Source organism: Schistocerca cancellata, chromosome 1, assembly GCF_023864275.1.
Source record: "Schistocerca cancellata isolate TAMUIC-IGC-003103 chromosome 1, iqSchCanc2.1, whole genome shotgun sequence".
Lineage (NCBI taxonomy): Eukaryota > Metazoa > Arthropoda > Insecta > Orthoptera > Acrididae > Schistocerca > Schistocerca cancellata.
Window position 1 is genome coordinate 1,084,688,688 of NC_064626.1, and position 15,844 is coordinate 1,084,704,531.

General features: G+C 43.6%; 1 protein-coding gene across 1 annotated transcript in view; it reads right to left on the reverse strand.

The window, feature by feature from the left end:
* LOC126128954 (phospholipase B1, membrane-associated-like) overlaps window positions 1–15,844 on the reverse strand; it is a 71,531-nt gene that overhangs the window by 36,572 nt on the left and 19,115 nt on the right. Inside the window, exon 3 of the mRNA XM_049915156.1 lies at window positions 10,220–10,446. Coding sequence (XP_049771113.1) covers window positions 10,220–10,446 — 227 coding nt within the window. The remainder of the gene's footprint in view (window positions 1–10,219; window positions 10,447–15,844) is intronic.

Here is a 15,844-nt window from a genome sequence, read left to right on the forward strand (position 1 = left end):
GAGGTTATTTTGGCAATGATTGGTCACGTTTAATCCGCGAGCAGAGGTGGGGACGCATGCTTGCAGACAGTAGAATCGAAGCTCATAGGATGCTCATACTACGCTGAGTGGAAGCTGATTACAGCGCTGTATATTATCTTGCCCCTAATGGTGGAAGAATCATCAATGATCAACGACATGAGGATGCAGAAGGCAATGGAAACCACTGCATTAAAGACACGTAACGTGTATCCACAGGACATGTGGCCTGTATTTGAAGAAGTATCATGATGATCTCTCCATTGGAAAAAGATTCCGGAATAGTCCCCCATTCGGATTGGACTGCCAAGGGGGAGGTTACCATGAGAAAAAGATTGAATAATCAACGAAAGGATAACGTTCTACGAGTCGGGGCGTGGAATGTCAGAAGCTTGAACGTGGTAGGGAAACTAGAAAATCTGAAAAGGGAAATGCAAAGGCTCAATCTAGATATAGTAGGGGTCAGTGAAGTGAAGTGGAAGGAAGACAAGGATTTCTGGTCAGATGAGTATCGGGTAATATAAAAAGCAGCAGAAAATGGTATAACAGGTGTAGGATTCGTTATGAATAGGAAGGTAGGGCAGAGTGTGTGTTGCTGTGAACAGTTCAGTGACCAGGTTGTTCTAATCAGAATCGACAGCAGACCAACACCGACAACGATAGTTCAGGTATACATGCCGACGTCGCAAGCTGAAGATGAACAGATCGATAAAGTGTATGAGGATATTGAAAGGGTAATGCCGTATGTAAAGGGGGATGAAAATCTAATAGTCATGGGCGACTGGAATGCAGTTGTAGGGGAAGGAGTAGAAGAAAAGGTTAAAGGAGAATATGGGCTTGGGACAAGGAATGAAAGAGGAGAAAGACTAATTGAGTTCTGTAACAAGTTTCAGCTAGTAATAGCGAATACCCTGTGCAAGAATCACAAGAGGAGGAGGTATACTTTGAAAAGGCCGGGAGATACGGGAAGATTTCAATTAGATTACATCATGGTCAGACAGAGATTCCGAAATCAAATACTGGATTGTAAGGCGTACCCAGGAGCAGATATAGACTCAGATCACAATATAGTAGTGATGAAGAGTAGGCTGAAGGTCAAGACATTAGTCAGCAAAAATCAATACGCAAAGAAGTGGGATACGGAAGTACTAAGGAATGACGAGATACGTTTGAAGTTCTCTAACGCTATAGATACAGCAATAAGGAACACCGCAGTAGGCAGTACAGTTGAAGAGGAATGGACATTTCTAAAAAGGGTCATCACAGAAGTTGGGAAGGAAAACATAGGTACAAAGAAGGTAGCTGCGAAGAAACCATGGGTAACAGAAGAAATACTTCAGTTGATTGATAAAAGGAGGAAGTACAAACATGTTCCGGGAAAATCAGGAATACAGAAATACAAGTCGCTGAGGAATGAAATAAATAGGAAGTGCAGGGAAGCTAAGACGAAATGGCTGCAGGAAAAATGTGAAGACGTCGAAAAAGATATGATTGTCGGAAGGACAGACTCAGCATACAGGAAAGTCAAAACTACCTTTGTTGACGACATTAAGAGCAACGGTGGTAACATTAAGAGTGCAACGGGAATTCCACTGTTACATGCAGAGGAGAGAGCAGATAGGTGGAAAGAATACTTTGAAAGCCTCTATGAGGGTGAAGATTTGTCTGATGGGATAGAAGAAAAAACAGGAGTCGATTTAGAAGAGATAGGGGATCCAGTATTAGAATCGGAATTTAAAAGAGCTTTGGAGGACTTACGGTCAAATAAGCAGAAGGGATAGATAACATTCCATCAGAATTTCTAAAATCATTGGGGGAAGTGGCAACAAAACGACTATTCACGTTGGTGAGTAGAATATATGAGTTTGGCGATATACCATCTGACTTTCGGAAAAGCATCATCCACACAATTCCGAAGACGGCAAGAGCTGACAAGTGCGAGAATTATCGCACTATCAGCTTAACAGTTCATGCATCGAAGCTGCTTACAAGAATAATATACAGAAGAATGGAAAAGAAAATTGAGAATGCGCTAGGTGACAATCTGTTTGGCTTTAGGAAAAGTAAAGGGACGAGAGAGGCAATTCTGACGTTACGGCTAATAATGGAAGCAAGGGTAAAGAAAAATCAAGACAATTTCATAGGATTTGTCGACCTGGAAAAAGCGTTCGGCAATATAAAATGGTGCAAGCTGTTCGAGATTCTCAAAAAAGTAGGGGTAAGCTATAGGGAGAGACGGGTCATATACAATATGTACAACAACCAAGAGGGAATAATAAGAGTGGACGATCAAGAACGAAGTGCTCGTATTAAGAAGGGTGTAAGACAAGGCTGTAGCCTTTCGCCCCTACTCTTCAATCTGTACATCGAGGAAGCAATGATGGAAATAAAAGAAAGGTTCAGGAGTAGAATTAAAATACAAGGTGAAAGGATATCAATGATACGATTCGCTGATGACATTGCTATCCTGAGTGAAAGTGAAGAAGAATTAAATGATCTGCTGAACGGAATGAACAGTCTAATGAGTACACAGAATGGTTTGAGAGTAAATCGGAGAAAGACGAAGGTAATGAGAAGTAGTAGAAATGAGAACAGCGAGAAACTTAACATCAGGATTGATGGTCACGGAGTCAATGAAGTTAAGGAATTCTGCTACCTAGGCAGTAAAATAACCAATGACGGACGGAGCAAGGAGGACATCAAAAGCAGACTCGCTATGGCAAAAAAGGCATTTCTGGCCAAGAGAAGTCTACTAATATCAAATACCGTCCTTAATTTGAGGAAGAAATTTCTGAGGATGTACGTCTGGAGTACAGCATTGTATGGTAGTGAAACATGGATTGTGGGAAAACCGGAACAGAAGAGAATCGAAGCATTTGAGATGTAGTGCTATAGACGGATGTTGAAAATTAGGTGGACTGATAAGGTAAGGAATGAGGAGGTTCTACGCAGAATCGGAGAGGAAAGGAATATGTGGAAAACACTGATAAGGAGAAGGGACAGTATGATAGGACATCTGCTAAGACATGAGGGAATGACTTCCATGGTACTAGAGGGAGCTGTAGAGGGCAAAAACTGTAGAGTAAGACAGAGATTGGAATGCGTCAAGCAAATAATTGAAGACGTAGTTTGCAGGTGCTACTCTGAGATGAAGAGGTTAGCACAGGAAAGGAATTCGTGGCGGGCCGCATCAAACCAGTCAGCAGACTGATGACCAAAAGAAAAATAAAAGAACATTATCTTTTCGCTTCGTCATGCTGTAAATCAAAGTTGTCAGACTCTCCTGTAGTATCAAATAGTTCTTGCTTTGGTCAAAAATGTGAGATGAGACCTTTATGTGGCGACTGATTGTCATGAATCTGAATCTTATAGGTTTGTGTACCCTTGAAGACTTGTAAAATCATGTCCTTTACAATATAATTGTTTATAAATATACTTGTTTCGTATCTATCCACGCTGCACAGCAAGCATCTGTTATACGTTGAGTTGGCCTCACGATCCATGAACACTGTGATGCATTGACAGTCACACACATACTGGGTTGCAGCCATGAGACGTTAGTAATAAGTAGTTCCTCTTTGCATGCTATCCGATTATAGGTGCTGATAAGGTAGGTGGACACGTTCTGTTTCAACGTTGCTGTTATCGGATGACGTGCAGCATAATCCCGCACACTACTGTAGTCTTATGTAAAAATGATTTCCATGAATTACATTTTGGTTGAGATAGTTCAAATAGCCTTGTAGTATTCAAACAGCACCAAGGAAGTCCGCCTTTCTCAGTTCTGCTGTATTATGAACTTGTGTGTGTGTGTGTGTGTGTGTGTGTGTGTGTGTGTGTGTGTGTGAGTGTGTGTGTATGTGTTTGTGTGTGTGTGTGCGTGTGTGTGTGTGTGTGTGTGTGTGTGTGTGAGAGAGAGAGAGAGAGAGAGAGAGAGTGTGAGTGAGTGAGTGACTGAGTGACTATTTCTATTAAATTTTCTGAGTCAGACAGCGTTTCCAGATCATTTTCTGGCATGAGAGTTCTACTTTTTGTGTATCTTGGAGGTTACAGGTCTTAATTATCACTACTTATGGGGTAGTCATTACCCATACATGTCTTTCGAATGTATTAACTTACAAATACTGAAATTTTAAGGGAATTCCATTAGCCTTTCTTACTACTATTGTTGAGCCCATATACTCTCTTAATTCATTTTCCAATTTCAGCGATTGTGTCACCCATGATTACTACATTTTAATTTCCCTTTGCATCCTGAATTATTCCCACACCTGCAATCTCTTCGTCGTTTGCTTCTTACGTTGGCAATTATACGTGACGTATTTTTGTATCGACGGTTAGCTGTCGATTTCAATGAGAATAATCCTATCACTGAACCATACACACTGACTCATTCTCTGCGCTACCCCCCTATTCGTGACGTACCTTACTTCGTGGTAGGGAAACATGAAAATTTGAAAAGATAAATGCAAAAACTAGGACTGGATATAGTGGGGGTTAGTGAAGTGAAATGGAAAGAAGACAAGGATTCCTGATCAGACAAATATGGGGTAACATCAACAGCTACAGAAAATGGTGTAACGGAGCACGATTCGTCATGAATAGCGACTTAGGGCAAAGAGTGAGTTCCTGTATATAGTTCAGTTATAGGGTTGTTCTCATCAGAATCGACAGCAAATCAACACTGAAAAAAAAATAGTTCGGGTCACAACTGGAATGAGGAAAGGAAAAGAAAATATTTGAGGATATTGAATGTGTAGCAGTATGTAAAATGAGCTGAAAACATAATCGTGGGCAAATGGAAACCTTTAGTAGGAGTGGAAACAAAAGATAGCGTCAAGAGTAATATGCGCTAGTGAGCAGGAATGAGCAGCTAATTGAATTCAGCAAGCAATTTTAGCGGGTAATAGTAAATATATTATTCAGAAGTTACAAGAGAAGGAGGAATACTTGGAAAAGGTCTGGCGACAAGGGAACATTCCAACTGGATTACGGCACTATGACACTGAGACATTTTGGATTGTAGGGTGTACCCAGGAACAGATATTGACTCTGATTACAATTTGATAATCGTATGAGGAAGGATCAATGTCGAAGGAAGTGGGATACTGGATTACTGATATACGATCGGTTTCTGAAGGTTTGTAGAGACTGCGTTAGTGATTTCCCCGTAGGCAGTTCAGTTGAAGAGAAATCGATATCTCTAAAGAGGACAATAGGTCAAATTGAGCAGACTTAATAGGTACAAGAAAGGTAATGCAGAGAAAGGTTGAATAAAAAAAATAAAAAAGGTTGAATAAAAGAATACATACTTCACTTATCTAAGAAAGAAGGAAGTACAAAATCGTTTAGGAAAAAAAAGTGAAAAAATATAAGCCACTTACGAATGAAATAAAAAGGAAGCACAGAAAAATTCAGGTAAAATGACTGCAAGAAAAATATGAAGATGTCGAAAAGGAAACTGTCGTCGGAAGAACTAAGCCATCACGCAGAACAGTCAAAACAACGTTTGGTGAAATTGAAACCGAAGCCGTGTAAATTAAGACTACGTGAACAATTATTCTACTGTTAAAGGCAGAGGAGAGAGCGAGTAGGTGGAAAGAATACATGGGAGACCCTTGCGAGTGAGAGGAACAGTCTGATGACATGACAGAAGAATAAATGGTCGTTGATTTGGAAGATATAGGTAAGCTAGTACTGGCGTTGGAGTTTGTCAGAGGTTTAGAAGACTTAATATTAAACACGGCAGAATGCAATGACACCTTTAGAATTTCTAAAATCAATGATGAAAGTGTCAACGAAACGACTATTTAAGTCGGTATGTAAACAGACTGGAAACATAGCGCCAGATGATAGTAAATACGAGTATACCATCCACAAGATGGAAAGGGAAGGTAAAAGTTTGAGAGCTTTTGTACAATCAGTTTATGTGCTCATCCAGTCAGATTTGTGGCGAAATAATATACAGAAAAATTGAAAAGGTAATATGCCATACTAATACCTTACCTATCTGTCGGTGCTTTTGTACCCGCACTGGAGTCGCACTACGTTGCAAATACGCTGCAGCAACGGCTTCAAACGGAAACTTTTTGATTGCCCCTTATGCGAGAGAAGAGGAGCCTCCACACAGAATACGTGAAGAGAAGAGCATGTAAAAACTTCGACAAGAAAATGAGACAGGCTGATTGATGTGTTGAGACATCAGTGAGTAACTTCTCTGTTACGTGAGAGAGTTGTAGAGGATAAAATCTGTAGGGGAGGACAGATATTGTAACACACTGTCGGAAAAAAGCAACATTCTCAAGGATATTGTCCAGCCTCATCAGAGTCTTATACGTACTGAAGAGTTGTAGTGTTCGTTACTTATCTTTCATGGTCATTGGCGATGAGGCGGAGCTGATAGGAACGTCTGTGCATCCTCTGCTTTAATTCTACAGGCAGTAACTGTGCTGAGCTTAGAACGTTTACAGCGTTCATTTTAGGGTACAACCATGCCCCATCGACTATTACATATTACTACTGAATAGTTTCAGGCATTCGAAAGAGATCGAATTGTGGGCCTGTGGAAAGCTGAATGGTCGTATCGGCGGATTGCTGTACATGTTGCGCACAGTGTATCGGTGGTGTGTCACTGCTTTCAACAGTGGTCCTGGAACAATCCCACATCTGTAGAACAGGTTCTGGAGTTCGTGTGGTACAGACACACGCCAGGATCGGTGCAACGTACGAACAGCGTTATCCGATCGAACAACATCCAGCGACGGACATGTCGCACCTCCTGTGTCATCATGGACCACTGGGAACTGTTTGGTGGCTTTAGGACTAAGAACACATGTGAGTCTGGCCAGGCTATCACAGAAACAATGAAAGAGTTGAATGGAGAGTGAAATGGAACTCTGTTGTCTTCAGTGATGAGAATACGTTCTGTTTGCATGTGAGTGATGGACATATACATAACGGCGTGGACCTAGCGAGCTGCCTATTCCACAATGCAATCGACATGACACAGAGGTGTCATGCCAGTCTTCATGGCTGGTTGTGGGGGACGGTCACCAGTTACCTCTCGTTCCACTGTTGGTGTTTCTGCAGAGTGAATTAACCAGTACCCGTTAGAATGCACAGGCGCTACTACTACGTTTTCGACACGAAGGTGATGTGCTTTTTCAGCACGACAATGCACGTCAAAATAGGGCTGCTGTGACGCAATTTGCTTTTCGTGGTGTACAACAACCGCCCTGGCCACCAAGATTGCCAGCTCCCTCGCCAGCTGAACAGGTATGGGACATTATTTATCCGTTCTCCAGGCCTTGGAAGAACCAATGCCAAATTGCAACAAAAGGCGGAAGATACGTGGGAAGATCTATCGCATGGTACCGTTCGGCACGTTTATGATCGTTTGCATGGGTTGCTGCCAAAGGGGGAAACACTGTGTAATGATGAGACGGTTTGTTAATCCTTTACTGTCACATGTGTTTCTCACTTGGTCTGAATTTATTATCAATACACCTACAATGATGAGGCAACGCCCTTGCCGCAATGGATACACGGGTTCCCGTGATATCACCGAAGTTAAGCGCTGTCGGGCGTGGTCGGCACTGGACGGGTGACCATCCAGCCGCCATGCGCTGTTGCCATTTTTCGGGGTGCAGTCAGCCTCGTTATGCCAATTGAGGAGCTACTCGACCGAATAGTAGCAGCTCCAGTCAAAGAAATCCATCATAACGACCGGGAGAGCGGTGTAATTACCACACGCCCCTCCCATCCGCATCCTCAGCTGAGGATGACACGGCGGTTGGATGGTCCCGATGGGCCACTTGTGGTCTGAAGACAGAGTGCTACAATGATGAACTACCCGTCACTTCACTTGCGAATGAAACGACCTTGACCTTGAGGCTGTTGCATTTTTTTTCGCTGGCGGTTTATATGAAACAAATAATTGCGAAGATTTAGTGAAGCTGATAATTTAGGGGGATAGGCTGGCACAGGAACCTACCAGAAGACTGATGGGTTCAAAAAAATTAATTGTGTGGCATCTGATTGATTTAGTTTAAAAAACTGAGAGCATAAAGTGCCTTAATGTACTTACGCACGTAATTTATCAGTGCTAAAACAATGTCACCTATTTTTCTCGTAGCACTAATTGTAACTGGTGTGGCAACAGTAATTCTCAACCTCCGGCTCAGTGAGCAAAACCACTTATCGAAGCTGGACACCGAACATTTGAACAGAAAGTGGAGCAGCTGTTGCACTCACTCTAGCGTATTAAAAGCTTCCTCTCGTATACATTATTATCAAACAAGACAGAAAATACAAGTATTCAGGACAGTACATCTACATATACATGATTACTCTGCAATTCACATTTAAGTGCTTGGCAGAGGGTTCATCGAACAACAATCATACTATCTCTCTACCATTCCACTCCTGAACAGCGCGCGGGAAAAACGAACACCTACACCTTTTGGTTCGAGCTCTGATTTCTCTTATTTTATTTTGATGATGATTCCTACCTATGTAGGTTGGACTCAACACAATATTTTCGCATTCGGAAGATAAAGTTGGTGACTGAAATTTCGTAAATAGATCTCGCCGCGACGAAAAACGTCTTTGCTTTAATGACTTCCATCCCAACTCGCGTATCATATCTGCCACACTCTCTCCCCTATTACGTGATAATACAAAACGAGCTGCCCTTTTTTGCACCCTTTCGATGTCCTCCGTCAATCCCACCTGGTAAGGATCCCACACCGCGCAGCAATATTCTAACAGAGGACGAACGAGTGTAGTGTAAGGTGTCTCTTTAGTGGAATTGTTGCATCTTCTAAGTGTCCTGCCAATGAAACGCAACCTTTGGCACGCCTTCCCCACAATATGATCTATGTGGTCTTTCCAACTGAAGTTGTTCGTAATTTTTACACCCAGGTACTTAGTTGAATTGACTGCCTTGAGAATTGTACTATTTATCGAGTAATCGAATTCCAACGGATTTCTTTTGGAACTCATGTGGATTACCTCACACTTTTCGTTATTTAGCGTCAACTGCCACCTGCCACACCATACAGAAATCTTTTCTAAATCGCTTTGCAACTGATACTGGTCTTCGGATGACCTTACTAGACGCTAAATTACAGCATCATCTGCGAACAACCTAAGAGAACTGCTCAGATTGTCACCCAGGTCATTTATATAGATCAGGGACAGCAGAGGTCCCAGGACGCTTCCCTGGGGAACACCTGATATCACTTCAATTTTACTCGATGATTTGCCGTCTATTACTACGAACTGCGACCTTCTTGACAGGAAATCACGAATCCAGACGCACAACTGAGACGATACCACATAGCCCCGCAGCTTGATTAGAAGTCGCTTGTGAGGAACGGTGTCAAAAGCTTTCCGGAAATCTAGAAATACGGAATCAACTTGAGATCCCCTGTCGATAGCGGCCATTACTTCGTGCGAATAAAGAGCTAGCTGCGTTGCACAAGAACAATGTTTTCTGAAACCATGCTGATTACGTATCAATATATCGTTCCCTACGAGGTGATTCATAATGTTTGAATACAATATATGCTCCAAAACCCTACTGCAAACCGACGTCAATGATATAGGTCTGTAGTTCAATGGATTACTCCTACTACCCTTCTTAAACACTGGTGCGATCTGCGCAGTTTTCCAATCTGTAGGTACAGATCTATCGGTGAGCGAGCGGTTGTATATGATTGCTATGGAGGGAGCTATTGTATCAGCGTAATCTGAAAGTAAAAAATTCTCATATAACTGAAGACTTTTGTCGCCAGAAAATGTGCTAAAGAGCGCATTCTAAGTAGTAGTATGAGGTCACCATGCAAACCACCATTGTAGACATAGAACCTAAATCGCCGGCCGCGGTGGCCGTGCGGTTCTGGCGCTGCAGTCCGGAACCGCGGGACTGCTACGGTCGCAGGTTCGAATCCTGCCTCGGGCATGGGTGTGTGTGATGTCCTTAGGTTAGTTAGGTTTAAGTAGTTCTAAGTTCTAGGGGACTTATGACCTAAGATGTTGAGTCCCATAGTGCTCAGAGCCATTTGAACCATTTTTGAACCTAAATCAGTTTTGTGCAGAGAAAAACATCGTGTTTACTAGCATTTATAGAGGGCTGCAGAGGTACTCAGTCGTTTCGCTGCGGTGCGCAGCAAGTGCCGCGCTGCGGCGCTGGAGGTACCTTCCAGTGCCTGGCCACGTCGACGAAGGGGTCCCTGCGCAGCATGAGCACGAGCCGGCGCGCCTGGTGGACCAGCGAGTCGTCGAGCGCGCCGTTCTCGGCCAGGTTGAGCCCCGCCAGCGGGGTGCCCGTCTCGGCCGGCCGCAGCGCGAAGCCCCGCAGGCGCGGGTTGAACTCGCGCAGGATGTTGGCCAGCGTCAGGTAGCGCCTCCAAGTGCCGCGGCCTCCTGAACATAACAGCGACAGGTGTCAGAAAACCGTACAGAAATCTTCTCCCACAAGTATCTACAGCCGGCCAGAGTGGCCGAGCGGTTCTAGGCGCTACAGTGTGGAACCGTGCGACCGCTACTGTCGCAGGTTCGAATCCTGCCGCGGGCATGGACGTGTGTGATGTTCTTAGGTTAGTTAGGTTTAAGTAGTTCTAAGTTCTAGGACACTGATGACCTCAGAAGTTAAATCCCATAGTGCTCAGAGCCATCTGAACCAAGTATCTACTGATAGAGGCGTATTAAGAATTTTTATCATCTTGTTGTCCGCCCCCGATAGCTGAGTGGTCAGCGCGACAGACTGTCAATCCTAAGTGCCCGGGTTCGATTCCCGGCTGGGTCGGAGATTTTCTCCGCTCGGGGCGAACGGTCTACCCCACGGGAGACCCTCGCCACACGACTTGATATAAGTTATTGAAATAAAAATTGCACAAATCGCAATTTATTTACGTTTCTTCTGAAGGTTAAAAAGTTTCCGCTGTTGGTGACGGAAACGTTATGTGATTACAAAGTAGCTGCATTCACTGGTTCCTCATGTGCTCTGCTATCTCGGCCTGGCGGTAATATTATTTTACTTTTTAGGTGTTGTTACCTCCGGCAGAACAAAAACTAACTGTGACTCGTACTGTTACATACTATTTATAAAGGAAAATTAACACCAGAATTACAAGGGGAAACTAAATGAGTACGAGACAGATGGACAAAAAGTAAGTAAGCTATCTAGTATTTCAAAAGTAATTAGTCCATTGAGAGACAAGGCAGTCCATCCCTTCATGGAAAAATTTACGGTAGCGTGCGGAATCGTGAGTGTACCCAGGCATCCATCTCTTCGAAGTACATCGACAACCGCGAATGTCTTTCTTCAGGTCTCCAGTAATACGGTAATCGCGTAGGGAAATAAGTAAGCTATCTAGTATTTCAAAAGTAATCGCCAAAACTGATGACACCTTTAGTCCATTGAGAGACAAGACAGTCCATCCCTTCATGGAAAAATGTTTTCGATAGCCTGCGGAACAGTGAGTGAACCCAGGTATCCATCTTTTCGAAGTAAATCGACAGCCACGAATGTCTTTCTTCAGGGCTCCAGTAATATGGTAATCGCGTAGGGAGAAATCGGGACTGTATTAAGATACCTAAGCGCACATCTCTGTCCGCCACATTTCAACAGACTGCATTTCATACCGTGATGCAAGGGCAGAAGCACAAGTTGATGGGGATCTGCTCTGTGTTTTAGCTAATGATGAGACGTGTGTGTCTAGGGACTATGGCCTAAACTTTTAGGCTGGAGGTTTTAGTGTATCGCAAAGTGGCTGGCTCCTCCCTTTTTTTTCCTTGGGGTGAGCCAGCCACTTCCATCTGCTATATTGTTTTAGCTCCCTCTACCATTTTCTTCCTGTGCTGTCCACGTGTTACTGCTGGCAGCATTCTTCGTCTCACGCTTTGGTGTGAGTAGGCACATATCTTTCCAAGTTTGTTACCTGTGTTTTACCTTTTATCTTACTGTTCCGAGTCTTTTCTTGACACCCGTCTCAATCTGTTACTGAGCGGGCGCTGAAGACCTTGCCGTCGTGCACCCATACAACCCTCTCCATCCATCCATTATTGAATCTTAAGGAGAGCAGTCGATAAAACCTTGGTAACTTAATACTCCACCCGCATTTTGCTCGGGTTGTTTCGAGCCATGAAGGAAGACATTCGTGTCAGTCTGGTTACTTTTCTCCCTCTGCCTCGTTTTCATTTCACTGCCCCGTACATTATCCTTAAGTGCTAAGAGACGTTTGTAACCAGATACTGAAAGAAATTATATTGGCCCGTCCGTATAGCCGAGCGGCTTACTACGCCGCTTCCGAGACGCCGGCAGACGCCATCCCCAGGACGAACCCGCCCAGCAGAGCCAATGTTGCGACCAGACTGGATGTGGTTTTTAGGCGGTTTCTCACATTCGAATTGGCGAACACCACGCTGGTAACCACGTCTCCCCATAGCTGTACTGCTAAAACGTTCATACTATTTTTTAATGTAATAACACTAGAGCACACGTATGGGTACACAAATTCCGGTCCGATGTAGGAGGTGCAGGGAGAGGGGGGAAGGATTGCGACAGGAAAGGCATCTGCCCGGTCACACTCTACCACTAACAAATCAAAATGCGCCAAATTCAGATAAACATGCCATTGTGACGGTCCACTCATATCGGCTCTATGCGCTCCTATTTTATTTCCTCTTGGTTTTAAGGCTAAGGCGATTTGGAAAAATGTTGCTGAGTAACAGAATAAGGCTACAGACGGTGGGTAAAACATGTATTAATACACTGCGCAAAAAAGTATAGCCCTTTCTAAACCCCGTGACTGTCTCCCATTATGACGCAAAACTTTGCAATTTGGGTCAAAGATGCTTACAGCCTCACTCTATAATGGTGCAAAAGCGTCGCGCACTGTGACGTCACCCTCGATTTCGGCGATGCTTCAATCAGCAAGATTCGTAAAAAAGGCCAGAGCCCAGAAGGTCATGTGAGTTGTAATGTGTGTTAATGATGTCACATTGGTACTAAATTTCACCACAACTCTGCACAACGCCATGGTGCACGAGTCGTGATATGGAAAGGTCGTCACATCTTCTCATACCCACATTTCACCCTTTCGTTTGACGCCTCTGCGACAGGGGCCAGAACGATAGCGTCATTGAAACTGCTCCTTCCCTTATTTGGGGCGTTGATTTCCACATATTTCGCGCTCCAAAACGACATTTCGCAGTGCGGTGAGCAACGCGCCGACGTTCTTGCCAACGTTCGACACTGCTGACAGCAACCCGGACAATTCATGCCCACTCTATGGACATCGTGGGACTGCAACCCCCATTTAGCGTGATCTGTCTCCGTTGGTTTTCAGGGTGAAACCAAAAGAGATCGTTCAAAATTATTCGACGAAATTTGAATGTGATCCGAAGCAGCAAAGGGACTTTATGTCCTTTAATTCCTCCCGTTTCGCTCCTCTCCCCCCCCTCCCGTGGAGTGATCATGGTGGGGTGCAACTTCGACATTTGCGTGAATAAAATGCAAAGGGTACCCAGCATTTCGGCAGCACCCTCGGCCCACCCACGCATCTTTCTTGAACACATAAAAAATTTTCTTGTGACGTCGACTTCATTCAGCTTAGTAGTACGTCGCTACCGCTCTAGCGCCGGAGAACAGGTAAGCCCTTCGACACCCCTTATGTGGTGCTGAAATGTAGGTAAGAGGGGGTGTGACGACCTTCCCGTCGCGTAACACATCCACAATAATGTGTGCAGATTTGTGGATATTTGTTGCCAATACGACATCCCCAACATACCTTGAATATCTCATGAACATCTGTGCTATGGGCGTTTTTGCGCATATGTCGACACCTTGCTGTCTTAAACGACGCCGAGCCCGAAGGTGACGTCACAGCACTTTACGCCTATGCACCATATCAGAGGACAGTTATAGGAGTGTTTGGGTCAAATCTCAAACTTATACGTCCCAGTGGGAGACAATGACGGGGTTTCGAAAAAGGGATACTTTTTTTGAGAACTGTATTTTTGCAAACCTATTTCAGTAAATTAACGCGTCTCCACGCAGTAATTCGAGTCACTGAGGAAAAAAGTTCCTAGCTGCAGCAGCGTTCGCGGGGACAACAGCATGACAATGGGTCTAAGGCCGTGGAGCGTCCGTTAAAAGATCTGAGTTAAACACTGTCGCTGCAGTCACTGCATCATATACTCAACGGACTGACGTAATAATATTCTGTATTGATATTAGTTGAGCCAGACTAGTTTATTTGAATGAACTTCATTTTAATATTCACGGAAATATTTGACGCAAAGCTACCGAAATAAAGTAGAATCAAAACGGAAGAAATGAGATTTCGAAGAGGAGTTAAGATCTGTATGAAGTTAGATAAACTCAGAAACTAAAACGTAAGGGTAGTGCATGGGATATGTATTATAAACGACAAGATGAAGTGTAATCAACAAACCTGGCTAGAACATCTACAAAGCATGCCAGATTCAAAACTATCAAAACAAGCCTTAAATTTCAGACCTATAAGTACAAGATCAGTGGGAAGACCAAAAAAAGATGGCTGGATACTTAGAAGACGTAACAGGCCCACGGCCAAGACCATGATGAGGAGAGAAGAAGAAGAAGAAGAAGAAGAAGAAGAAGAAAGAGAAGCCAGTGAATTCCTAGGCAGTGCCTGTAACGTGGAATTTAAGAAAATATGTTCAAGTTTGTACGATAACAGGACTTATTTGAGTGAAAACGTGGAAGGGTGGCGATTAATTTAATCAGAACTACTCATATATTATTATTCTGGTGCCCGGGAAGGGGGGGGGCGTGAGGGCGGGAGAGGGGTAGTCTCTGCAGCAGATAGACGCAAGTTTCCAGCTAACTTCGGCAAATAAAACAAACGCTAAGTCATTAAGATTGTGGATAAGGCCCGGAAAAAGAAGAAGATTGAAAGAAATCATAATGACAAAAAGAATATAAATTCTGCATTTAAATGAAAAAAAAAACAAATAAACGAACAGAAAGTACCTTCTACAAGGCGTGTTCTGAAAACAGTAGAAAAATGAACTAACATGCATGGTGTTAAAGGTATAAGTGCAGATATGTTTGGATGGTGTACCTTAATAGGTACACGCTTCACTGTGCTGTTTGTTATCTCTCTGCATCTAACAGTCTTCCCACAAACACGTCACACAGTTTACTGCCTGATGTTTCCTCCACAGCCGTAAAGTCACCAGTAAGTGGTCTACGTCTGTCAGTATAGACTACCAGTTTTGTGACTACATGTCCACACTTCAGTATCTCCAGTTACACGTGGCAAGGGCAAGTTATTAACATATATCTTCCCCTGGACAGCTGGTCAGATGTTGAAGTTCCTAAACTGACAGACGTAGCCCACTTACTGGCGCAGTTACGACTGTGCAGTAAACATCAGGTGGTATATTGTCTGACGTGTTTGTGGGAAGACAGTTCGATGCAGAGAAAAAACAACCAGCACGGATATGTGTACCTATTAAGGTACAACATCTAAAAATATCTGCAAGTATACGTCCAATGTTATTTACTATTCTTACTGGTCATGTGAATAGTTTGTCCAAGGTCTTTGCAACACACACTTGGGGGTGATAGATAATGTCATGGGGAATAATTTTTATCAGAGACAAAGTATTCTCTTACACTTGCTGGCGACACTAGGTGACTCTGTGTTATATAACGACCCTGAGAGGTGGCAGGACGTAGGCACTCGGCGATGTGAGTATACCTCGTGTGTTGCCTTTAATACAGTCTTCTGCTCATTATGGAAGGGAGTAGGCTTATTAAAAGTATAAGGTT